Source organism: Musa acuminata, chromosome BXJ2-6 (genome assembly GCF_036884655.1).
Source record: "Musa acuminata AAA Group cultivar baxijiao chromosome BXJ2-6, Cavendish_Baxijiao_AAA, whole genome shotgun sequence".
Taxonomy (NCBI): Eukaryota; Viridiplantae; Streptophyta; class Magnoliopsida; order Zingiberales; family Musaceae; genus Musa; species Musa acuminata.
Genome location: NC_088343.1, coordinates 38,441,821 through 38,467,263, shown reverse-complemented (window position 1 = coordinate 38,467,263; position 25,443 = coordinate 38,441,821). Strand labels below are relative to the sequence as shown.

The 25,443-nt window shown below is 36.2% G+C and overlaps 2 protein-coding genes across 11 annotated transcripts; one reads left to right on the top strand and one right to left on the bottom strand.

Moving 5' to 3' along the window:
* Positions 1–1,216: 1,216 nt before the first annotated feature.
* On the bottom strand, positions 1,217–6,772 carry LOC103989211 (transcription initiation factor TFIID subunit 15). Of its 6 annotated transcripts, none has more exons than XM_018826895.2 (9): positions 6,577–6,772; positions 6,152–6,194; positions 5,214–5,348; positions 4,732–5,084; positions 4,423–4,617; positions 3,009–3,092; positions 2,496–2,577; positions 2,289–2,415; positions 1,217–1,662 (listed from the first exon to the last, which is right to left on the bottom strand). In XM_018826895.2, the coding sequence occupies exons 3-9, from the start codon at positions 5,331–5,333 to the stop codon at positions 1,427–1,429; spliced, it is 1,197 nt and encodes a 398-aa protein (XP_018682440.2). In that variant the 5' UTR covers positions 5,334–5,348; positions 6,152–6,194; positions 6,577–6,772; the 3' UTR covers positions 1,217–1,426. The 6 variants fall into 6 exon arrangements, with proteins under 6 accessions (XP_018682440.2, XP_064970136.1, XP_064970133.1 ...); XM_065114064.1 differs by lacking the exon at positions 6,577–6,772 and adding an exon at positions 6,377–6,518 and having other exon boundaries at positions 4,732–4,871; positions 6,152–6,197; XM_065114061.1 differs by lacking the exon at positions 6,577–6,772 and adding an exon at positions 6,377–6,497 and having other exon boundaries at positions 6,152–6,197.
* A 6,011-nt stretch (positions 6,773–12,783) lies between these two features.
* On the top strand, positions 12,784–24,803 carry LOC135580926 (carboxyl-terminal-processing peptidase 1, chloroplastic-like). 5 transcript variants are annotated; one of them, XM_065114060.1, is made up of 13 exons: positions 12,785–13,291; positions 14,669–14,788; positions 15,809–15,946; positions 17,227–17,331; positions 17,409–17,577; positions 17,778–17,854; positions 20,369–20,413; positions 22,796–22,879; positions 24,040–24,078; positions 24,166–24,228; positions 24,300–24,429; positions 24,512–24,561; positions 24,747–24,803. In XM_065114060.1, the coding sequence occupies exons 1-12, from the start codon at positions 12,839–12,841 to the stop codon at positions 24,553–24,555; spliced, it is 1,467 nt and encodes a 488-aa protein (XP_064970132.1). In that variant the 5' UTR covers positions 12,785–12,838; the 3' UTR covers positions 24,556–24,561; positions 24,747–24,803. The 5 variants fall into 5 exon arrangements, with proteins under 5 accessions (XP_064970130.1, XP_064970132.1, XP_064970129.1 ...); XM_065114057.1 differs by having other exon boundaries at positions 24,500–24,561; XM_065114058.1 differs by lacking the exon at positions 24,747–24,803 and having other exon boundaries at positions 12,784–13,291; positions 14,675–14,788; positions 24,500–24,710.
* The last annotated feature ends 640 nt before the right edge of the window (positions 24,804–25,443 follow it).

The following is a 25,443-nucleotide window of genomic DNA, read 5'->3' as shown; positions in this document are numbered from 1 at the left end:
AAACTCCTCACCCTTGTCATCAACTGTCTCGACCTAAAACACATCCCACATTGCCTGCATTGGTGTAATCAATGTTACTGTTATCAGGACCCCATTGCCTGAGTCCAAGGAACGACCTTTTCTTAGCTGACCAGTCTCTTGGCCTTGATCCTTCTTTTACCTTTTGACCACTTTGTTTTGGACTCATCAAGACTTATCTAGTTTGGTATCCAGAAGAATATACGTCCCATGTACATAGTGCAGTCCATGTTTATGGCAAGCTTAACATAAACAAAATATTAACCCACAAAATGAAACAAACGCAGGACAAGATGAAATGCCAGTTTACAAGGAAGGTCTCTTTCAAGTGAACTGACAACACCAGTAATCTTTCAGGCATACTGGGGGGAAGAAAGTTCAATTTGGTACACTTGGATAACAATCTAAAGTTCGTATGTGCCATCACAGAAAAGAGAACAAGCAGCAAAGAAACTATGACTTGTCTTGGGCAAGCAAACATCCTATGATTGGATTCCATTGCCTAACTCATGTCTGCCTTTTTGCCCTCCAAACGTCTTAACTACACCAAAATAACCCTATTGAAGGGACATATATTCTCTTGATATCTAACTAAAAAACAACATGCACTGCTTGTCTTTATCGTAAGACTCTATCCGATTGTCTTGGACATCCCCTCATCAATGACACATCCTCTAAATGACAATGTTTATCAACGTAGTAGGCGAATGGACTTTCTTTCTAGCCAACAAAATAATTTATTTCTTAATCAAACTGTAAGGAAAAAATGAAAAGCATTGTCATCCCATGGTAAGTTCAGGAGTTACCAAAAATGATTTCATACTAATCGCCAAGTTCAATTCTCTTGATTCAGATCCTCCTCTGGGGAGATTTGCCGCTGCTCTGCTGATTTGGGGTTTACCAAGTGCCCTCTGCAAGTTGAGCTGACATGCAAAGGAACTAATGTTAAATTGCATCAAGTCTGCAGCTGCAGTGCGAACTACCATATGCATCAGTGACATTGATCAAAATGTAGTCACCCTGAAGACAACAGCATATGTTAAAGGTAAGAACAATGCAGGTTTATACATATGGAACATCAATCTCCTGAATGTTAAACTACCCTTCAGTAGATACATTCGAGAACTAGAAAGCTTTTCACAAGCTGGCTTTTTATCAGCGCCTGCATTTTGCAATAGTCTAGCATCACTCAAATCACTAGAATAATCAAAACATTTGCTTCAAAAGTTGATATGAAAGGATGTCATCAGTTGGTAAAATGAAAAAAGGGGGGGCGGGGGAAACAGAAAGAAGAAAGTGGATGTTCAAGCAAGAAATTTTTAACAAAGCTTCCAGCTACAGATGACACAAAACAGTTTCAATATACTAAAGGCATGCGCAGCAGTCGAACCTAGCCTTGGCAAAAGCACTACCAGTCTCGGTGGCGGTCCCTACCACGTTCCCGACCTCTTTCATATCCATAATCTCGATCCGAGACTCTCCCTCGTTCCTTCTCACGCTCCCTCTCCCTTTCTCTGCTTCGGCTCCTGCGTCTCTCCCTCTCCCTCTCAGAACCATCTCTTTCCCGGTTCTTGCTGCTTTCCCGTTCATTGAAATCTCTGTAACGGTCTTTGCTTTTCTCTCCACTGTGTCTCTCGGAGACACCTGCAAATGTCATTATAAAATTGTAAAATTATTATGCAAACCAGCACATCAGATTTTGCAGTTTTCTATTTGTTATTTTCCTAGAACCCCATCAGCATCAAATGCTAAAATATGTTAATATCGTATTGAAACACATGTATGAGCAAAAGTCCTACTTCTACAAAAGGTCTTGTCTCTTCAACTCTAGCAAATGTAGGACCGAATGTAGCATCGTCGTTTAGCAACATAAAAGTAAATATAATCTTTACATTTACATTCTGAGAACTTGGTACTTCAATGTATCGCAAGTCATAAGAAGCATATTACAAGTTACTGAAAGATATTATAGCATCTACTTTGTAGAATCGAATATTCTTTAAACATGTACAACAAGCACATAAAGTAGAAATATCACCTTATAAAAGTGATCAAAAAAAGGAAAAAGACATCTTCAAAGCATGGATATAGATAGATCATAAAAATAAGCTGATACATCCAAATCTTCAAGAAATAAGATGCAATATGACGGTCAACAAAGCATTTTAATTAAACAGTATCACATATAGCATGCATTAACATTTATTTACATATTTAAAAAGTAATAAATAACATTATAAATGATACATAGTCAATAAGGTGTAAGTTACCTATCTCCTCAACCTCCCATCCAGCACGGCCAGAGCCAGGAACCATTTGCCGAGCTTCAGCTTGTTGTGTTTTTGCACGAAATTTCTTTTTAAGGTTTCCAAATTCATCATATATCTCTCCATCATCCTGCGGGACACAAACGAAATATTTGTACACATGTAAAAAGGATAAGAAAATTCACCAACAAAAGTTACAGGTTCATCAACCTCTTCAGCTTCTCTTCTCCGTCGCCTTGTTTCTTCTATTTCTTCTTCGTCAAGTTCTTTGTAACCTCCAGCACGGCCTCCTCTATCAAATAAAGCAATGGAACCAAGAAAATGCTTCAACAAAATTACATAAGTGGTTCTCAATTAAGCTACAACAACATCTACATTCAGGTCGAGAAATAAGCATGGCATAAATGCCCAGGCATCAGAAGAAAATATGACTGTCTCCATGTGTCACTATTACTATCAGTGGAGCATAACTAAAGCCAAACTGAAAAACAATGCTTGCATGCTTATCATTATCAACTCCGGTTCTGTTATGCTTAGCAAGCACATGGTATGAAGAATTATAACATAAATCAAACAAGGAATAATTCAGTTTATAAACTTATCCAACATGCTAAACAGTTGGGTAAAAGATAGACATAAAAATTGTAAAAATAATTTAATATCCATAATAATAAGTTTCAAATGTTCTTACAATATGGCCATTCTATGCATGATTCATATTACCTCACACCACCCTCATTGTGACCTGGCTTGTTGGTGTTACATATATTGCACTTTGTGCGCTTTGCCCAATTAATGTTGCCACACCTGAAACATTTATTTGAACAATGGAACATCAGCCTTGTCATGATGACATAGTAAGTGGGTCAGATAAAACAACACTTCACTGAGTGATAGGTTGACGGCCACGGAAAATCAGTGAGAGAGGCAAAACATGTAGAGTATCTATAACCTTCAGAGTATGTATCTGTTTGATGAACAGTGTGAGTGTGTGTGCATGTGCATGTGTGTGTGTGTGTGTGTGTGAGAGAGAGAGAGAGAGAGAGAGAGAAGAGTTGTCTTCTACAACATAGTGTGCTACTGATCGATTCATGATTTATTCGCATGGTAAACAGGACAGTGTGATAATCTCCAAGCAGTGAACCAACAATATGAGACGTTTGCTCCAATTTAGCAGGGGTTTAATGTTTCTTATGTAGAAGGGAAAAAACACTTGCTCAAGCAGTAACCTATATAAAAATTAATGAACAGTATACTATGAAAAGGTTTCAATGATAACTTCATTGTAGCCAAAAAAGCAACAAACACCCTATACAGTATGTGCATACAAGATACAGCTTTCAACTATGACATATCATGCACAACAAAAAAATTTCTCTAAGCTGGGAAGTGTTAATAAAGATGTCTTCTCATGTGTTGAATTCAGTTGACCAACATAAAGGGTGCAACAAAGAATATCTAACCCATATTTGCTTTCTGTTGGGTGTGCGTGTTAAATATAATTAGAGCTTACTAGTCTGCAAAAATCAGAGCTGGTAAAACCTCAAAAGATGTAAAAGAAAAAAGAACAGAAAAACATTGCCATAATATGTAGTTTCCCTGTGCATAGAGTAAGAAATCAAACAGTAAAATAACTAAATGAAACTAATGGAATGTTTTGGGCTTGGGGAAAAGCATATGTTTTCTATTCTCTGGCGTATTCCTTGATTATTTTTGGCACTAGGAAATGTGTAATATCTGGAAAGGGTCAAAATAAATCATTGATAAATGCTATCCATATAACTATAGTGCTACTGGAATAGTTTATTACATATCATTGCTGAATGCTGACAAACCAAGTCAAGTGGTAACATCCTTTGCTAAAGCAAACAACCAGTGGGTCAAACTAAGCTTAACAAATAGCTGCAATAAACAAATGAGTTTCTCACAGAATTTTTTTTATAAAATTATGCTGCTAAAAGAAAAACAGAACATCACTTTATGCCTATAAAAAGGTATTTTGTTCTAGCAAACACCATGAATCATATCAAAAAGTTGAATTTTATTCAGCAAGAAATTAGATACTCTCCACATTAAGTGATAAAAAAGCATTTCAAATGGGACAAAACTAACTTCTAAAGCAAGAAAGGTTACTTACATCGGACAGGGCCAGTCATTTGGACCAAAAAGCCCTGTGGGACCACCAACAGAACGGGCAACTCCTCCAGCATCACCACTACCTCGGCCCCTTCCTCGACCACCGCCACCAGCACCTGTTCCACCAACACCAGCAGGACGAGCTGTCCCACACCGGTTACAGACACCACGGAATGCAAAGTTCACATTGGAACAACTGCCAGCAAAAGAAAGAATGATAAAACAAGTTGCATCATCTGGAACATATTCAAAGTAGAAAAATTATCTAATAGTGCAAGAATGAGTTGCTCACCAATATCATACCACAGACCTTGTATTGGGACACATCCAGTCTCCATCTTGTTGCCATGATTTTCCTGATGCACCAGCACGACCTCTACCTCTACCTCCGGCACCATTCAGATCATCATGCCCTCCAACTTCCATAATTGGATTTTCTTCAAAACCATCCTGCTGAGTTGAATTATCAATTGAGTCTTTAGTTTTTGACTCTGCTATATAAACTTCAATGGGAACTCCGTGAAAATCCTTGTTGTGGAACCATTCAACAGCAGCGAGAGCTGCATGTGGGTCCTCATATGTAACTGTTGCATCGCCCTTAGGTTCATTGGTAGTTTTATCCCTATACAACCAAATTTTTGGTCGACCAGTCCTTTTATCCTTCTGTCAAATTTTGAGCAGCCATATTATATAATTATAGATGGAAATCATAAAACAGTGTCTCTGTTACACACAACAAATAGTTGAAAATAATGGAAGATGATTCAAAAGGATATCTGGCAAGACCTATACCTTTAGCAACCCTATGGTGCCAAAATACTCGGCCAGCATAGTCTCATCAGTTCCAGGAGGCAACTTACACACATAAACAGAGCCATTTGATGGTCCACCTCTCCCTGAGTAACTTGCCATTACTAGGAATGGAATCTGTTAAAAGGAAAAAAGAAATTTAGTGAGGTCTCACGTATTAGAACCCAAAAAAACAGATATAAAGCTAGGTCAAGATTGAAGAATTGTCATTTAACATTTTGGAAAAAGCTAATGAGCTAATGTTCAGATAATACATGGCCATAAATTTACAATTAGGCCCACATATCCAAAACAATCAAGTAAACTTTCAACTCCTCGAGCATGCACAGCTCTAAGGACTTTTGCAAGAATTTTTTAATTAATATGCCTCCTACTTAGGATATCTGAAATTGCAACAATATTCTTATTGGCACCAAATCGAAGCTTCAACATTTTGATATAAAGCCATTTTGCAGGGAATCAAACATCTTATAATTCATTAGTTAAAAAATGCAGTACCCAGAATCTCAGTTCATATAAAAGATAGCTATAAAAGAACCTATGCGTGAGCTAAACAAAAAATAACAACCAATAAGTCCAGTGCAAAAATGTATAAGTTGTGTATCTCATGTGTGTCCCGGAATGCAACAATCAAATATTCCTTTTTAGGATCTTTCTTAGGAGATCAATCTCCATGAATGCTGCCTACCAGAAGATCCAGAAAGCCTAAATAACTTGCACGAATGTAATAGATTCCCAAGCCAACATGTATCATTAAGTTTCATAATACTTTAGATAAACATATGCAATCCACCGATGCTGATGCAAACTGACACAGAACTCTCTGGATACAACACGGCAATGCTAATCGATGAAAGACAGCAGGCGATCTGTTATTCTATGAATACCAAAGGTGATAAGCGAATTTATGAAATACGTACGGTGGGCCTACTAGATTGTATCTTCTCTGCAATCGAATAGCGGCTGCTAAACAACATAGAAGCACCAATCAACATAGATATACAGAAGAGAAGGCAAAAAGCCAGCAATGTCGTTTTGAACTTTAAAAGTTGTTCCTTTTGTAACGATCTAAAACCAAAATAATTTATCAAACATCCAAACAAAAATTTGAGAAACTAATATTGAGTAAAATTGGAGTAGCTAACCAAAATTTCCAAGCACAGAACTCGCGCCGTTCCGGCATCAACAAATCATCCAAAGGGCAACCAAAAAAATAAGAGATCCATCAATTGGAGGCACAGGAATTACAAAACCCCAAATGACTCATTGAATCGATAACGTTTGATGATGTCGAGTATATCAGATTAGAGTAAGAAGAAAAAAGATCGAGAAAAAGAAAACGCACCACAAGGTAATCGCACTAGAAAGACAGGCACCACTTGGCAAGCGACGGCAATGGAGGGCTCGCCACCACGGAGAGGTAATATCGACTGCAAAGGTGTGATCTCGGGGGCGAGCGAGCGATCGCGGGGTAGCGTCGCTCGTCAGGAATTAGGGCATCGAAACGTAAAGGGCAAAAGGCAAACCCCGAAGATAAAAGGACGACCGGAATGGGCCGGTTTAGGGCGCGGAAGAATATTTATAAACATATAATTCGTTCGGTCTATAACTGAACCGGCACACATACTGTCGTCAACCGCCGGTTCTTTTTTGGGGTCTATATAAAACCAAAAGCTATAGCGGTAATACTTATCCTACACGGTGCCACACGTACCTCAAACGTGACGGAAGCCAGGTCCCACAGGGGGCCACCGCTCCTCCCAGAAACAGGGCGGGTGTCTTTTGTGGAACGTTGTCGGAGGGTGGAAAACCGTTTCTTGAAATTTTACTGAAACCATGAACCGGAGCCAAACCGGAGCCAAGCCGATTTTATATGTAATGCGCTTATAAATAAATTTTCGTTGGCAGACTGGCATTTTATTTTAGATTAAATTATAATTGATATTTATACTATTTTAACAATTTATTCTCATTTATATATCCACAATATAAGATTTAACAGTTTTACAGGAACATTTAAGTAATTTAAAGAAGTTGGAAGATTATATTTGTTATTTTTATTTTGTGGAGGATATGTTAATCTCTTTTATTTTTGGATAATATATTAAAAAAAAACCCACTATTTGTTTTTTAAAGATGATGCCCTCCTAATTCTGTTTTACTTGGGTGCCATTTTTTCTAATTTGAACAGAAATATCATCACATTTTATATCTAATGATGTTCAAATTAAAAATAATTCATAATTTATTTATTTTTGATTAAACTGATTCCTCCTCATTATTTTACCTCCTCCTACTCTTTCTCCTCATCCTCCCTATCAATCTCTATCTGCTCTCCTAATCTAGTTTTTCTCCTATTCTTGTTGTCTTCGCCATCTCTATCTTCCTCTTCTTCTCGGCCACTTTTGCCTTATCTCATTCCTCCTCCTCAATCTCCTTTCTCATTCATCTCCTTCATTTTATTATCTTTTATCTCTCTCTCTCCTCCTTCAATTATTTCAATAACGCTTCCTGTCCAATTATTATTGAAAAATATTATAATTCTTTAATAGAATCTCCTAATAAGAATTGCAAATTTATTAAAGACATTGCGATCGAGATAAATTAACTCAAAATAAAATATAAAACTAACTTATATATAAAAATATAATTTTCAATAATTATCATTACTGATTTTAGAACTTCTATACTAATTATGTTTTTTATACCTTCACCGAATAAGTATATTCAAGAATATTATAATTGAAGCAAATGAATTTTTAAAAATCCAATAAAAACTAGTTTATATATTAAACATAAAATTTTTATTTTTATTAGTTTAGAAATAAAAGAGAGATTTTCATATAAGTTATAATGTTCTTAAATAGATTTATAATATTTTTAACAAATATTATAAATCTATTTAAAAATATTATAGTTAAAAAATTAGATTGATTCTTTATATAGATTGTTATGGGAAGAAGTCGTTGATGTCCTGGTCAATTCGATGTGGTTTGGACATATATGTGTAGGATTGTCTAGGGTATCTTCAATGTAAAAACGTCAAGCTCTTGAGGTGTTATCTACACGAAGATCGAGATCGAGAGAAGTTTTTCGACCTGATCTCTCTGACTCCAAAGTTAGTAGCTTAAGGTAGATGAGTGCAAATACGAGGGGTCAGAAAGTGATCCCCCCTCTTCTCTTGTATTGAAGATGAACTTTTATGCCTAGTTATAAAAGAATAAAATATTATATAGAATATTCCGATGAGGCAACCTTAACAATTTTCTCTTGACCTTTTATCTACATGGATAGTAGGAGGGATATAGCCTATAGTTGCTTGTCTTGGACCCTATCCACGTGAGCAAAGAAGCGAAGGGTAGTCTTTGACTTTTTCTTCCACCTTAAATATCATGTGAAGGTCATGTGTCAGGTGAAGACTGACTAGCGATGCTCTCCTTATCATTTATCTTTTCTCTAAGATGTGCTTTGATGACTCTCGCAAGAGGGGTTCAAAGTGAACTCAACCCTCCAAGCATGGAGGACGACAATGATAGGGGTTGGTTCCTTGACCTTCGTGGCTCGATAGTGACGAAAAGGGAGGGTCAGGTGCTTGACCTCTTTACTTTGAGCGAAGGAGGGGGTCGAATTTTTCGACCTTTCTGGCTTGATGATGACCACAGGTGAGGGGTGCGAGCATTATTAATCGATGATCCATCATCGACCTACCTCTCCCATTGTCGAGGGAGCAGAGTGGGCCCATCTCTGTTTGACTTGGATGAGTTTACTGACCATCACGCCTCAGGCGGAGGAGGAAGTCGAGTTTCCTGACCTTCTTGGCTCAGTGAGGATCGTAGGCAAGGGGTGCAAGCATTGTTAGAGGTGATCCATCATAGACCTACCTCTCTTTTTCTACTCATCGTCAAATTTCTTGACTTCCTTGGCTCGATGAGGACCGCAGGCGAGGCGCTACTAGCGACGATCCATCATTGACTTGCCCCTCTTTTTTCTGCTCGTCATCGAGGCAGGCTATGAGAGGAATTAAGGTGGGCAGCAAATAGTGCAATGTGGGCTCCTCCTTTATTTCTCCTCAAGGGACCCACGTCTGGTAACAAGCCCACAACAGGGATGTTGTGAAGCCCCCCATCGATGACCTACCCCTCTTCTTTTGCTTGTCATCGAGGCGAGTTGTGAGAGGAGTCAAGGTATGCTATAGGAGGTGTTAAGGTGGGCTCCTCTTCTACTCGTTATTGAGGGAACCATGTTATGCAGGCAATGGGTCCACAATAGGGATGCTACGAAGCTCCCTATCATCGACTTGCCCCTTTCATCGTTGAGGGACCCACCTTGGGTAGAGGGAGGTCATCTTTGTCCGAGGTGCCTGCATTTTTTTTTTTAGCCTCTAAGCCGATGGGTTACATTAGGTAGTGGGCTATGCACTTTGAGTAAATAAGTGGGTTAACGCTCCATCTCTTTACTTCGAACATTTTTTCTCTTATGTCTTCTATCATAATGTATTTACTCTTATGCGGGTCGGGTTTTCTTGACTCATATCTTGTACACTTCTCTCCTTGTGCCTTCTGTCATGACATATTTCTTTTTACGTAGGTCAAGTTTTTCGACTCACATGCCTTGAGCACATTTAATATTGTATCTCTCGCCATGGTAGGTTTCATATTATGTGGGTTGGGTTTTCCCAACTCATGTGTCTCGGTTACATTTTGTTTTGAGCCTCCCATAGTGATGAATCTTTTATTGCATAGATAAGGTTTTCTCGACTCATGCGTCTCGGACATATTTTATCTTATGCCTCTCATCGTAGCGAGTTTCTTCTTACGTGGATCGAGTTTTTCTAACTCATATGCTTTGGGTATATTTTATCTTATATATCCTATCATGACATGTTTCTTATTATAGAGACTCGGCTGAGTTGGTATAGTCTTTTTAAGTAATGTAATTTTTTTTCTCAGCTTGTAACACCTAAACCTAAAAATATATTTTTCTTATTTACAGTTAGCACAGAAGACATAGTAGACCAAGGATTGATGCTTGAGATATAGTCATCCCGACCTGACCCCAAGGGATGCCTTAAGGGTATAACTTCTTTAAATTTATAATGTAAGATGTCCTTGATAGCACAATCCTTTTTATCGTTTTGAGGCGACAAGTTCTGACCTCTCTCTTATCGAAAATTTTATCATCATGTGATAGGGCAACACCACCACCCTCAGTTTGTTTAGTGTGGTTTAGGGTATGATCACGTTGTGCACCAAAGGGATATCCACCATCATAAATTTAGTCAGTATTATTTTAGAGTAAGACTTGTCTTTGTATCAATTGTGACTCTCTTCAATCGAGCATTGATCATCCTTATATAAACCACCAAAGCATCATGATAATTTGGGTTGAAGTACTTCGACTTTCCCCCCTTAAAGGTTATCTCCGGGTAGTTCTTTGTCCTTGAGTACTTTGTAATGGTAGCTCCTGCATAAGCCTTATGATCCGAGGAGTTATCCCCCTTGGGGTAGGTCTACTAATTATGACATTAATTTATCTCTCCATTGGTCCCTAAGGTTAGTGAGGGTTCTTAGCGCTTTTGGACGAACCATTTGAGGTGTCCCCAACAGATCAACTCCTTGATCTACTCTTTCAAGTAGTGACAATCCTTTGTGTCGTGACTGTAATTCAGTGGAATCGATAGTATTTAAACTTGTCTCTTTTTACCAATAGGGTCTTCATTGGGTGATGATCTTTTAAGAATACTTTATCTTTTATTTGTAGAAAACCTTTAATTCTAGTGAGAGGTCAACTTGGACCTTGGGTGATGTTATTAGGGTTATTCGTTTCTCTTTCGCTAAAGTGAACTTGGGGTTAGGGCTAATTGTGGCCACTCCTGTTTCGGCATCTTCACGTTTGCCTAAGACTATTGCCTCAGTGGCAATGTATTGATTGACTGTTTAAAGTATCTTTCGTATAATTGTCGGTAATCTTTCTATCAATAACCAAAAAAAGTGAGAGGGCTTTAGCCCTATTATAAATGTTTGTATTATGAATGATAAAGTCTAGCATGCCTCAAATCTCGCTCATGAATTAAATAATGATGATTGCGAGTGTTTCTTCCTCCCTTTACCTGAGTTTAAGGAGTATTGCTATTGATAATTATAGGTGTACATTCATGATGAAGTGAAGTTCAAATTCGCTTGCGAGCTAAGCAAAAGAACTGATGGAAAGCGACTTCAAGTAGACATACCATTCATCTGTTAAGCCTCTTAATATGATTAGGAAGGTACAATATATTAGGGTATCCGAAGTATCATATAATAATATTTGGGCATGAAAGGTTACAATGTGCTCCATTGAGTCAGCACTATCATCTAGCACCTCCAAAGATAAGAGGCGAAAATTCATTGGAATTGGTTTCTTTTAGATGAATAGTGACCAACCTGAGATGAGGTCGATCAACACTTTCCCTTTTTATTATTATAATTATCATCGCATCTTCTCCAGATATTGATCCATCTGCTATAGTTGGACTTATAGGAAATCCTTCGTCGACTCCACCGACTATGCCTCGGATTTAGATAGGGTAGAGTGGTGGTGCGATCCATTGAATTTCAAAATCGATGAGTGCTCATGTTGGTGGCGATTGAGTTGGTGACTACGACTGAGCTAGTGGTGTCACTTGTTGGGCTAACTAGGGAAAAAGCAAAGCGATGACCTACATCATGCCTATTAGTATCTACACTTCTTGAGTGAGATCTAAGAACATCATATCAGGGACAAGTATGTTGCTCGGGGTCATCCCTAGGGGTGAGAGGCTTGAATTGTTGAATAGATACTAGTGTCGCATCAATGTCTGCATCAAGGTTGATGCACTTATGTGCAGAAAGAATGGTTGCTGCCCCCCTTGGGTAAAAGTATTGTGGCTCAAGAGTAAAATATATTTACTTGAGCATTCATTGAGATGGTCTATAGGCGGGTGCTCCTACGACATTGGATCCTCCTAATGCCAAAAATATTATAAGAAGAATTTACTAAAATCCTAGTCAATTTGTCGTGGTCCAGACCTATATGTGCAGGATTATTTAAGGTACCTCCCAAGTGAAAACATCGAGCTCTTGATGTACCATATACACGAAGATCGAGATTGAGAGAAATTTTCTAACTCAATCCCTCCGATGTTCAAGTTGATAACTCGAGATAGGTGAGTGGAGTGATAAAAAAGTGATCTCCTTTTTCAGTGTATTGAATATGAACTTTTATATTTGATTGATGAAATATTTTATAAAATATTTTATAGAAAGATAACCTTCGATTATCCCTAACAAATACTCGTTAACCTTTTATCTATGTATGCGATAAAGTCTACTTATCTTTATATTTGACCTTTGTATAAGTGGATAAATAGAAAGAGAGTAACGTTTATCATAACCGATGATATTCTCCTTGTTATTCATCTAAAATCCAAGAACTGATTTACTAAAGTAGCTCTTAGAAAAAAACAATAGTTTTTTTATTTTCTTTTAAGAAATTCGCCCAATTTTTTTCCCTGGCATTTTCCTTTTTCTTCGCGACTCCACTGATACGAGTGATTGGAAGGAAACCAATCGTCTCGGGACAACATAACGATGAGGTCGATCTCTTCTTGCTCACTCCCCCTGCCGCCACCGGCACCGCGAACTCCACCGAGAACCCAGCCCCTATCGATGGCCTCCTCCCCCTACTCCATTAATTGCACTCTTGGTATCAAGAGTCGCAAGCAGCAGGTCGACGATCCCGGCAAGCGAATCTCGCGATGCTTCCAGAATATTCTTCTCCGGGCGGTTGCCGGTGCCCTCTCATTCTCCCTCGCCGCCTCGCTTTCCCTCTTTGACGCCGCGGCCGTCGAGATTCCGTCGCAGGTTGATCTCCCGCCGCCCACCTCTGACCTCTGTCGAGAAGATGATGGCGAGATGGCCTCCACTGATGTGCTGCCGGAATCGATCACGAACGAGGGCCTTGTCGAGGAGGCGTGGGAGGTCGTCAACGAGAGCTTCCTTCCGGACGCCGGGGGCCGCTCTTGGTCCCCAGAGAATTGGATGGTATCATTTGAACTATCGTCTCTCTCTCTCTCTCTAAGATTTTCTTGGTTAAGGGGAAGAAATATTTCAGGGCTAACGTAGATGCGTTTGTTTCTTGGTTTTCTTGATCTTGATGTAATCTGATGCAGAATCATCAAGTCAGTGGTAGGCATGTATTCTTGAGTAGTTCTGAGTCATATCGTTAATTACTATGGTCGAGCGTAGTCGTAATTCTTTTAATATTAATACAATATATTAATGAGAGAAATGAAGAGATTGGAAGTGGAGAAGAGACATTTGAAGAAAGTTTCTGTGGACAATGAGATGGGTGAGTTATTCAAGTGTTATGTATACGGTATGTGACAGAAACGAGGAACAAAATTTATGATTCAGTTGCTAATTAATTGGCACTATTGATCACCCTGTTCGGAAGAAAGAATGCGTAGCTAAGTTTGAGTATCTTGTCATCCTATCCAGTAGATGTCTGCTATGCAAATTGGATTTGCTAATTGAGGAAACAAAGAGGTAAATCAGAAAGCTTAACATAAGTTTCCATCAAGAACACAATTATCTCCATATATTTTCAATTATTCAAGCTATCTATTCTGTGTTCAACTTCTTCCAAGTTAGTAAGAAATGTCATGAAGAATGGCTTGACCATTCAGAGGTCTTAGAGGAGGTGTACTAGATGCCATAATTGAAGACATAGCAATAGGAACTGGCTAATATAATATCGCCATTAGCAAATTTAAGTGGTTTATTCAGTAAAACTCAAGGTTTGTTTTGAGAGACAAAAAAGAGAACCAGAAGATAGGAATACTTAGAAATAATTTAGAAAGAAATAATTATATTTGTGAATGATCATAGCACTTGCAAATGGATGGTGACTAACAAAGAGAATGAAAGAAAGTACAAATAAAAAATCAGAAGGGACTTGATTAGAATGACATGATTCAAGCAGAAGAAGTTTGTGGTCATTTAATCAGTAAGATAACAAAATAAATTTCTTATTTTCTGTGTGATCGAGTGAGCAAGCTTGCTGCAATATTAATTTGTCACTCAACTTATAAGAGGGTGGGTCTTGTCACCATGGAAGGTTACTATCCTGTAGCCAGGATGATCAGATTTTGAGGTACAAAGTTAGGCTCTCTACTTGGGGTAATACTATATACATTGATCACTCCAAGACCTCATATTGATGCGAGTCTCATCCATGGCATTACCCTTTCTAATTTTGCTTAGCATATCAAATCCACGGACTTCTTTTGAACATCTGATACTTGAAGTCTTCAATTAGTTACTATGCTTATATGACAAAAGTCCATTTTCTTTTTTTCATTTCTACTTATAAATACGAGCATCTTCAATGTTTTCTAAAAACTATTTTTGTTGACATAGCAAAAGAAACAAGACATCCTTGATAGCAAAATACAAACAAGATCCAGAGCTCATGATGTAATCAAGAAGATGCTGGCTAGTCTGGGTGATCCCTATACCCGGTTTCTTTATCCTGCAGAAGTAAGTGATGCTAATAAGCACGTAGCATATCTGTCATTCTATAGTCCACAGGTTTCTTTTCTTTGTTATTTTGATCATGAATTTGTTGTCATTAAGAAAAAGTCATCATAAAAAGTGAATAATTACCTAATTTTGCCCAAAAGTTAGGTGTCTTATAACTTTTAACACCTAGAATAGAGTTATATGAGTACATTTCTCAACTTTTCACCAGAGAGTTCAGGAGGGAAATGCTGAGACTTAATCGAGATCAACAAATCTTTATCTGAAAATGATTAATTATGCACTTCTGTGAGTATCTTTTCCATTAGATGAGTGCTTAGAATCTTACTCTATGGTAGATTCATTGCTTTAATGCGAATATTTCCAGTTCATGCTTGGTGTTTTGTATAATGCACTTTTACTTTGCATAGTCTGTTCTTCAAGGTTGCACTTGTAATAGGGCTCAGAGATACAAATTGGTTCTAGTGTGCAAACAATGTTATCATTTTGCTTTGTAAATGGAGTTCCTCGTCTCTTGAAAATGGAGTTCTTTTGAAGACTATTATTTCTGTCAGTTCAATGCTATGTAAATTAGCACTAAATTTGTGATATGTCTAACTAAAATAAATCTATGGGAACTGTCAATTCATATCTCAATGGAGGTATTTCATTGTTGGTCTTTTTTTTTTCATTTATAGGAATATTCATAAATATCAAATAATTTTCTTTTTGTAATCACTCCTTTTATATTTTTAACGAATCTTTGCTAAACTTTTGCTTGATTTATCATTTTATTTTATTTTCCAATTTTCTTTTGTTTTACTAGTCTAGCTGAATTATTCATTGATTGTCAAACTTGTGACTGAGCAACATTATCTACCTGTTCATATGTGCTTTTGAATGAATTCTCTGGTTGCTTTGGATCAATTTAAATTGTACTTCCTTTTTGACCAACTCATGACAATCTCATTTCTGTGTATAATGACAAGGATTGCAATTTTCATGTTTGTTGGCATATGGTACTTTTATCGTTGATCAAAGTTCTCAAAGATGGCAAAGTATGATGTTACTGGGATTGGAATAAATCTGAGGGAAGTTCCTGATGATAAAGGTACTGTAAAGATGAAGGTTCTGGGGATTATACTAGATGGTCCTGCTTATTCTGCTGGAGTGAGACAGGTAATTTTTCATTCTATTTATGCTTTTTAGGTCAGTTGAGCATGCTGCATATGTTTGTCATTCACCTATATGGTCAATGTAGTGTGTAGTTCTAGACAGGCAAACAGAGTTACCTTGGTGAAACATAATCCTCTTCTAGATATCCTTGTCATTTGACTATATAATACATATAACTATTAATTAATTCCCCAAGTACTTTTGATTATTACTCATCAGAAATTGATACCAGTCAAAGGATCATGTCATATGGTTGAAACATATAACCTACCTCTCCCCAAGGTATTGTTTATTTTGACGTCTAATTCCTCATTGTTTCCTCTTAATTTCACTGGGGGGATTGAGTACACTGTTATATTTTTTGCAATAATTTGGACCAGGAGTCATTATGTTTATATCACTTTGTTTTACAGTTAAATTTAGCAATTGATCTTTTTCCAGTTTGTGACTTAGTCCTTGTATATTGCTTTGATTACTAAGTACTGAGTAGCAATACATGGCGATTCATAACAAAGATTCCACTGCTCTTTGTCTGCATTAGTAGAAAATTGTTGTTGAAAATATTGTATATGACAACCTCTTTCTTCCAATTAGAGCTATGCAATTTACTATAGATCTGGTTATCAATGTGACAAATGTGTGATTTGTCATATAAAGAATAGAATGAGAAGCAGACAGTCTTTTGCATATGTTCTATTTTACATTCTAAAAAGAAAGTAATCATAGAGAATTAAGATATTCCTACTTAAAAACTACATCTATTATTTTGTTTGATTTAACTTCTATATGTTTCTTCTCCAGTTTTGGAGATATTTATTAAAAATTGAAGTACATGTTTGCATCTCTTGAAAACTCATCTTCTTCTCATTGTTTTAATGAGAAATGGCATGATGGAAGTCGTAGGACTGGCTATTTGCATGTGATGTCGTGAAGGATATTGAAATTCACACTTTTGTATACAAAATAATCTCAATGGAATCATATTTGAACAATATAAGATAGAAGTATGCAAAATGTGTTATAGTTTTACCTATGGATATATTCAGAAAGCTAAACTGTGGTCTGTGGAAGATCCTAACTTTTTGTTAGTTTTATGTGTTCCTTTTGACACACGTGATCTTGATTTAGAGTCTCACCTTACAGTATTGTTTGTCTTACACGTATTCATCTAGTTACCACGGATTATGTTGATCTTTAGGTTATCTTATTATGATGAAAGCAGGTGCTTCTTCCAGCGTTAGTTGACTATTGTTGCTCATTCAATTTTATGTGTTTTTGTAAAGGGTGATGAGCTTTTGTCAGTTAATGGTGTAGATGTAAGAGGGAGGTCAGCATTTGATGTTTCCTCTCTGCTACAAGGTCCACACGAAACATTTGTTACAATTGAGGTTGTGCTACAATCAATGCATATGATTAATTCGATGGAATTATTATAAATTGCAAACTCATCTAACCTTACTTGTAGGTTAAACATGGAAATTGTGGCCCTATCCAGTCTATGAAGGTTGAAAGACAACTTGTTGCTCGTTCTCCTGTTTTCTATCGTCTGGAAAAATTTGATGATGGAGACATCTCAGTTGGATACATACATATAAAAGAATTCAATGCATTGGCAAAAAAAGATTTGGTTATTGGTATGCCAGATCCCTGCTTTTAATAATTTCAGAAAAGTATAATAATGAATTTATTATGTTTTTACTATTTCCTCAAATTGATTTGGAAAGTCATGCATTCATATATAGGATTTTCCAGTAAAATTCATTTATTCAATTTCAACTTCACCTAGTTTATATAGGGATTTGGAGTTGTGATTTATATACTTCTCCATATGCAGCATTAAAACGTCTTCAAACTGCTGGGGCATCGTACTTTATTTTGGATCTTAAGGATAATCTTGGTGGTCTTGTGCAGGTATACCAGTTTCCAAGTCTTTGTGGTCACTCAGCCAATTACTTTAATCAGTAAAGTCAGTGCTGTAACTAAACTATTAAACTTTATCATTCTTGAAGTGATGGATTACTTGATTTTTGATTTTATCATTTCACATCTTTGTTGGCAACTCTTATTGACTGGATTATTGCCGAGAAGATTGAAAGTTGAAACAAATTCACTGTTACTATTCCACATCATGATTGACCAAAGTATCCTGGTTTTCCCTTAACATGCCTGGTTTGTCCTCTCTCATGTGTAAGATCAGTTTAGATTAGCTAGGATTGTCCAATTTAGATTGGGTTCAATTGTCTGCAAACAGACAACGCATTTAAATAGGTTGAATAGGATGTATCTTATATGTGTTACATTACATGTATGAGACTCTATCTTTGGTGATTTATGTCACCGGTCACACTTTTAAATAGGTTGAATAGGATGTATCTTATATGTGTTACATTACATGTATGAGACTCATCTTTGGTGATTTATGTCACTGGCCATGGAAGGCCATGTGTCAATACTGGTATAGAAGTTAGATTGTTTTAGAAATATTGTATAAACTTCCTTTTACCCCACTTGAACAAGACTTTTATCTCTGCTGTCAGTGCTCTGGTGTTAAAAGATCCCCTATATTTGAAGTAACATTGAAAATTTTACCATTATACTTGACAATTCATAGAAGAGATTTTTTTTCTCCCTGTATGTCCTTGTCAACTTGGTTTCTTGAGCTGTTATATTATCTTTAATTTTTTTGGGAAATTGATTCTTTCCTTGAACTCATTGTTTTCTTATGGAAATTTCTTGAGTATCAAATTTGATATTTCCCACTCTTCTTCATTTAATATTTTTGTATTTGAAAATGTTCTTTAAATCTTAGCACAATATAAAGACTCAGAGAGTGATAAGTTTTCCTTAGGCAAGGTAATAAGATAGTTACCTTTTGGTAGTTCTGTCTGATTGGGATTTTTGGCTGAACATGGACCTCTGCTAAAGGAAACCTTAAAAATGTAGAATACTAGAATGTGGCTTAGACCATATAATAACAACAATAAAGTCGTAAGTCCCAACTATTTGGGATCTATATGGATCTTTTATCATCATTGAGATATGTAAAAAGTCATATATTTAATTAAGTTTAGAACATTTACATATTTATTTATAGTTTCTATTGAGGTTTTTTAGATCTTCCCCTATCTCTCCTCTTACCATTAACTTTAATCATTTCGTTTCTTCTAACTACTGCATCCATAGGTCTTTTAAGCACATGCTCATACCATTTTAAATGATTCTCTCATCTTATCATCTATTAAAGCGATACCTAGTTGTTCACAAATTAAAATATTCTTTTTCTATCTTTTCTAGTAACTTCATATATCCATCTCAATATTTTCATCTCAACAACACAAACTTTTTATATATATTGTTTTTTAATTGTCCAACATTCAGAGCCATAAAACACAGTTGGTTTCACAACTATCTTATAAATTTTTTTTTGTCTCAAAGGTATCCGGTGATCACACAAAACTCTTGACGCTCCCTTGTCATTTTAACCATCTTGTTATTACAATCAATTTTTTTATTTTATTGAATAATTAATTCAAGATACCTAAAGTTTCTACTTAAAGGAATATCTTTCCCATCCAACTTAACTGTATTCTTTTGCCTATTCCTAGTATTACTAAAATTGCATCTCATATATTCAATTTTAGTCCTACTTAATCTAAAACCTAGAACAATCTAACTATGTAAAAATTTGGAATGTAGAAGTTACAAAAAAGTTGAAGTTTACTAGTTTAGTTGGTCAAACTTGGGAGCAATAGGAAAGAAAAGGGGCCCTTATGCTGTTGTCATTGCAATAGGGATCTTGGTTGAACACTGTAAACTTTCTTACAAATTGTTATCATCACCCTTCTACAGTCAACTTATTGATTGTTGGTGTAAAAGGTTATGTTACAGTTGAAGTGGTCGCGTGTAGCTGCACCTTAAGGAAAAAAAATTAATGGAGAACTGAAAGGAAAATAAAGAAAAAATTCATTGATTCTATTGGTCATAAGCCTTCCTTTAGATCGATAACCATCCTTTTATGTCAATGAGTATTATGTTTCCATGTAATCTCTATGGTGTGACTTTTGAGTGAAGAACAAATGCACTGATGGCATACAAGTATAAGCACTACAGCATATCAATATGCTTCATGGAATGCAATTTTTCACTATACTACAGTTCCTTGTCAGTACTGTAAAATTTGCTTCTGATCATTAATTTTTTATGCTTTTCTTAATTCCTGCCTGATTTGTGTATCATTTAAGAAATTATAAGTGAAAATCAGAATGTTTTCAGTATCTTGTGTTCTATAGAAACTCATTTTACATGTCCTAGCAACTTGTATGTTGTCAATTGTGACATGCCATTTTATCAGCATATTGGTCTTGAAAGACAGTGGAACTGATATTTTTTGGTTTCTCAAACCTAACAGTGTAGTTGTTTTCCTAGGCTGGAATTGAGGTTTCGAAGCTTTTCTTGAACAAAGGAGAAACGGTAGGTAACCAAATTGTTCTGCTAATATATTTTATAATATTTTTATCATCATTAAAATAGAAACACTTTTTTGTTATTGTTCTTGCGTTCTTTTCTTTTTCTATGTCTTCGATGGTAGTTTCCTCAAGCTCATACTATCTTTTTCTTGCTGGCATGGTTTCACAGACCATGACAATGTAACTTGAGGTTCATTTGGATGGTAGCTTCATTAAGAAACTTGGGAGCAAGGCAAGTTGTCTATCTTTCCCATAAATCGTTTAATTCTTCCTGATTATGATTTTTAGTTGCTGAATTCTTAGGTGGTTTTCTCAAAGTGTTGTTATCTGATAGGAAGTCCATCTAATAGAAATGCCCCTACTTGCTAGGAAAGACTACCAATATATGACTGCTAGAATCTTGACTCCTTGCTTCGAGTGGGGCCTGATCTGGCTTAAGCTTTAATTTTGTTGGATTTGATCCCTAAAGATGTCGCAACTCAAAAAGCCCCCCCAAAGGAATACACCGAAGGTTGTTTTTGAGGTGAGTGGTGACTCTAATTCCATTGCAAAATCCTTAGCATATAGGCAAGATGGGACTATTTTGAGATGTTACAATCTTTTTAACTAGATCCTAATGCTTTCATCAAGTCAAACACATGCCACATTCTATCACATCACAGTCTGTCAAAAATTCCTGTAGGTAAAGCAGGGGTGCGTGGACTAATAGGTTCTCTTGTAGGTGATGTGGGGTCCAGAGGCACTATGGTCCATGACACCACTGCTATCCTACCTGGTACTCATCTCTGTCAAACCAAAATTTCACTGAATATGCAAAATTTTCCAATATGTCCTACAAACCATGAATGGTTACAAATCTTGTATTGGATAGTGACAGAGCTTCAGTTACCATGTTGGCTAAGCCTCAAAAAGGTTTAATCAAAGGTTGCTCTTTGGGGGGTGATTAGTGACATATACTATCACAAACTTAAGCCAAAAATGCAATGTGGGATACTTTAGGGTGTGACAAAAGAAGTTTGGACTTGTGGTGATGTTTGAAATGGTCTCTTGAGCTAGTTCTTAAATATGTCCATTCTTACCTTGGTCTCTTTCAAGCCATTGTTTTTGGCATATCCAACTGGGATCACCAGGAATTGATGTGTCTGCTGATCTAATTGGCGTGGACCGATTTTGACTGTTTTTGAGGCCTAGATATCAAATCTGTGGCAATTTGGTGCATTTGGGTTGAATGTTGCCAATTTTGGTCCATAGCGGTTGGGATTGACCACATCCAGGTTAATAATGCAAATCCATTTAATTCATGTCCACATAAAATTTGGAAGCTTTGCCTACTTCAATTTATTACAAAAACAAATAATCTTACAAGGGTTTTTAATCAGTTTATCACTACATTGCACTTAAGTGACTATGTTGCTGTAATCAGTAAGTTCATGAGAGTAGCTTTGTTTGCCTATACCTTGTTGTCACAAATTTTTGTGTGATTGTTGTTGATACATATAGCATTTGTCATCTTCATTCATCACTATGCTTCCTAACCTGAATTCCCAAAATTGCCTTAGTGTTTTAAACTTAGAAGTTGGATGCTTGATTGTTGTCCAATATACTGGATTAGGCAGCAGGGAAGTGAATGGGTTGGATGCTTGATTGTTGTCCAATATACTGGATTAGGCAGCAGGGAAGTGAATGGGTTGGATGCTTGATTGTTGTCCAATATACTGGATTAGGCAGCAGGGAAGTGAATGGGTCAATAAGAGCATTTATATTGAGGAAAATTGTATCTTTTTATTTATATTTTTGTTCATGGCTTCTGGTATGGGCCAAGGAAGTAAAGCAAGTAGTACTATTGATTGACTATTTGGATTGGTTGTAATTAAATAAGATACAAATTTTAAATATTTTGCTTCTTTAATTCTTCTTTCTTCCAACAAAAAAAATTAATTCTCAATTGTACGAATATATGAAAGAAAGTGTTTCATTTTATTCACATCCATGGAGATTCCATTTTCTAAGAAATGTCCTAATCTTTTTAGGCTAATTCTTGTTTTGATGATTTATTTAACCTCTGATCAAAATGATAGATCTTGGTTCTATCATAACAACCATATTGCACTAATGGAAAAAAGAACTTGCAAAAGGTTAATATCTTGGTCAATGTCACAGGAAAAATGATTTAAGTATTATTTAAAAAAAAAAGAACATGCATTTCTGTCATACTTTTCTCAGCTTTGTTTGAACAAATCTTATCTAGATTGGTTATACAGTAGTTTCAAGATGAAATTTATATTATGATTTTAAATATTAATATTTCTACATTTTGGAAGGTTTAACTTAAATTTCTATTCTTGTTGTACGTACAATATGATTTACTGTCTTGGGCTTATTTCAGGTTATCCATACAGTCGGTAGGGATCCTCAAGTCCAGAAAAGTATTGTTGCAGAAAGTGCTCCCTTCATTACCAGTCCTCTGATTGTATGTTTTTCTTTTCAGTCTTGTTTCTTTGCTTTTAATTAACATAGTTTAATGTTAGCCTTTTTTTATTGTTCGCGTGATACCATGAACTCTAAAGCCATAGTTGAACAGTACTCCATAGACTAATTTTTGTAACAATCCTAGTGAAGTATGTAATGTCATAGTTTGACAAGTGAGATGAGTAGATACACTGACTGACTTTCTTATTGCTATGAACCTTCACTATTCTTTGGTATTGAACATTTTTACAGTTCTGGCTTTTTGAGTATATACTATAGATTGAAACTTGTCATATAGGATGCAACTTAGCTTTTTTTCAGATGAGATGACTGCATTACCATTGAAGGAAACTTGAAATACATTGTTATAAAAATTGACTAAGCTAACACGATATAGGATATGCAATATTCTTGGAAGACTCTTATGAGAATCTAATTAAAAGTTGTTACAATGCCCATTCTTGCTATGGTGAGAGCCTCATGGGTGGCTATTGTAGTTCTTCCTTCAATTGTTGATTGTCTTTGCATGTGCAAAATTTGATTTCTTTATTAGGTGATATTAGCTTGGTGAGGTCATCATTACTCCTTGGGATGGTTTAATCACGTGCCAATATTTGACTTCCATGGTGAAACGTAGAACATCCTTTTATAAATTGAACAAATTCATGGGGTACTTGAAAGTTACTCTTAGAAGAATGAATTGTTATCTCTGTAAAGAGCATAGTGATAAGTATTGTGAACCCATTCATTGGCTTTAGAACATTCTAATCTCCTACAAAATCCATAAGTTGCACAGTGGCTCCTATAAACTTCTGTCATTGCATGCCCAAACTAAATTTTGTCATCATTCTGAACAATTACATACCCAAACTTACTGATCTCTTGAATTTTTTGTATGGTGAAATGTACATATATCCCTACCCACCTTTCTTTTTTGTGACTGCATAGAATGCTTACCATTCAATAATTTTTAGCTTAGATTACATTCTACATCCACGAGATATGTGAGGCAATGAATAAGACTTAAAGCTTGGGTGTGCTCCTCATCATGTTGTATGAGTTGTTTGAGAAATAAGCTATTGCATACTTCTTTTTCTCCTGGATTTTTAGGAGCTCAATGATGACATGCATGGAGGCTAATCAATGACAGTTTTCATGCAGGTTCTGGTAAATAACAGGACTGCAAGTGCAAGTGAAATAGTAAGTTGTCCAAATCTCCTACTCCCTATGATGATAAAGATCTCATGCTTAAAGTGCATCGGTGCAATGAAACAACTTGTTTTATAGGTTGCTACAGCACTTCATGATAATTGCAAAGCTGTTCTTGTGGGAGAAAGGACTTTTGGCAAGGTTTGAACAAGCCTTCCTTCTCTATGCCTATTTCCACACATCAGGATGTGCACTCAACCAATGACATGCAGGGCTTAATACAATCTGTTTATGAGCTTGATGATGGATCTGGTGTGGTTGTCACCATTGGAAAATATGTCACACCAAATTACAAGGACATTAATGGAGATGGAATAGAACCTGATTTCCGACGCCTCCCAGGTAACCAATTTATTTGACCACAGAAAAAGGCAATACAATAATCCAATGGCTAATAAATGCGCAATTGCAGCTTTGAATGAAGTGACCAATTATCTTTCGCGATGCCACACTCAAGACAAAAGTTGAATGCAGGTACGTGTTGCTTTTTTTTTTGTTTTTTTTGTTTGGGGTATTCATCATATCATTTCTGCTGCTTGATGAATTTCTTTGTTCTTTTGATATAACAATAAATTCTAGAACAAATTTGTTATATTCTTTCATAATAATAGTATTTCATCGAACTGCTGCTTTTCATGCTAGAGTTTAAACCTATGTAGGTACGTCGACAGTCGAAGCTATGAAAAATGGGTCAATCTTCATAATTTTTTGGTTCATGTTGGTTTCAATTTCACCTGATTTTGACATATGATGCAAAGGTGTAGACGACCTCGTCTTTAATGAGCATGGAGAACCTTACGTTCAAGAGGTTCTCCATGCTAAATGAGTTTTGTACCTACTAGAATTACCTCATTGAAGTGACTATCAAGATCTCCAATTTAAAAATATATCACTAAAAGATAAAAGAAATACATAACTAAGAAGTGATAAGAATATATCACTAAGAAGTGATAAAAATGAATATCCTTAATCTCATCTTCTATCATCTCGAGAATCTAGGTTAATCATCTCTCTGCCCATCTGAGTCTATAACATCCCGATCCATCTAAGTCAACTACTTTGAAACATTGAAGGCTGTCGTAGTATATCTTTTGTATCTACCGAGGATAAAAAAGATATGAAGCACTCGACTTGACTGAAGTGTTCCCTTTTGCGAGTTATTGTTTGCCCAAGCTAAACAAATATATGAATCACTCAACGTAATCAAAACATCCATTTATGATTAAAAAATATAAAGTGTCGAATATGATTAAGGCATCCTTTGTGATCCATCTACTCAAGATAAAAAAAAAAAAAGAATATTTGATACGCTCGACATGATCAAAATGTTTTCTGCATGTGATACATTCATTCGGA

Coding starts and splice junctions, on each gene's coding strand:
- LOC103989211 (XM_065114061.1), bottom strand. CDS start 6,414: ATGCCGGAACGGCGCGAGTTCTGTGCTTGGAAATTTTG. Junction 3,093..4,422: donor AATGACTGGCCCTGTCCGAT/GTAAGTAACCTT, acceptor TAAATGTTTCAG/GTGTGGCAACATTAATTGGG. Junction 1,663..2,288: donor ATGGGAGGTTGAGGAGATAG/GTAACTTACACC, acceptor TGACATTTGCAG/GTGTCTCCGAGAGACACAGT.
- LOC135580926 (XM_065114057.1), top strand. CDS start 12,839: ATGAGGTCGATCTCTTCTTGCTCACTCCCCCTGCCGCCACCGGCACCG. Junction 20,414..22,795: donor TCTTGAACAAAGGAGAAACG/GTAGGTAACCAA, acceptor GGCTTATTTCAG/GTTATCCATACAGTCGGTAG. Junction 24,430..24,499: donor TGATTTCCGACGCCTCCCAG/GTAACCAATTTA, acceptor GCGCAATTGCAG/CTTTGAATGAAGTGACCAAT.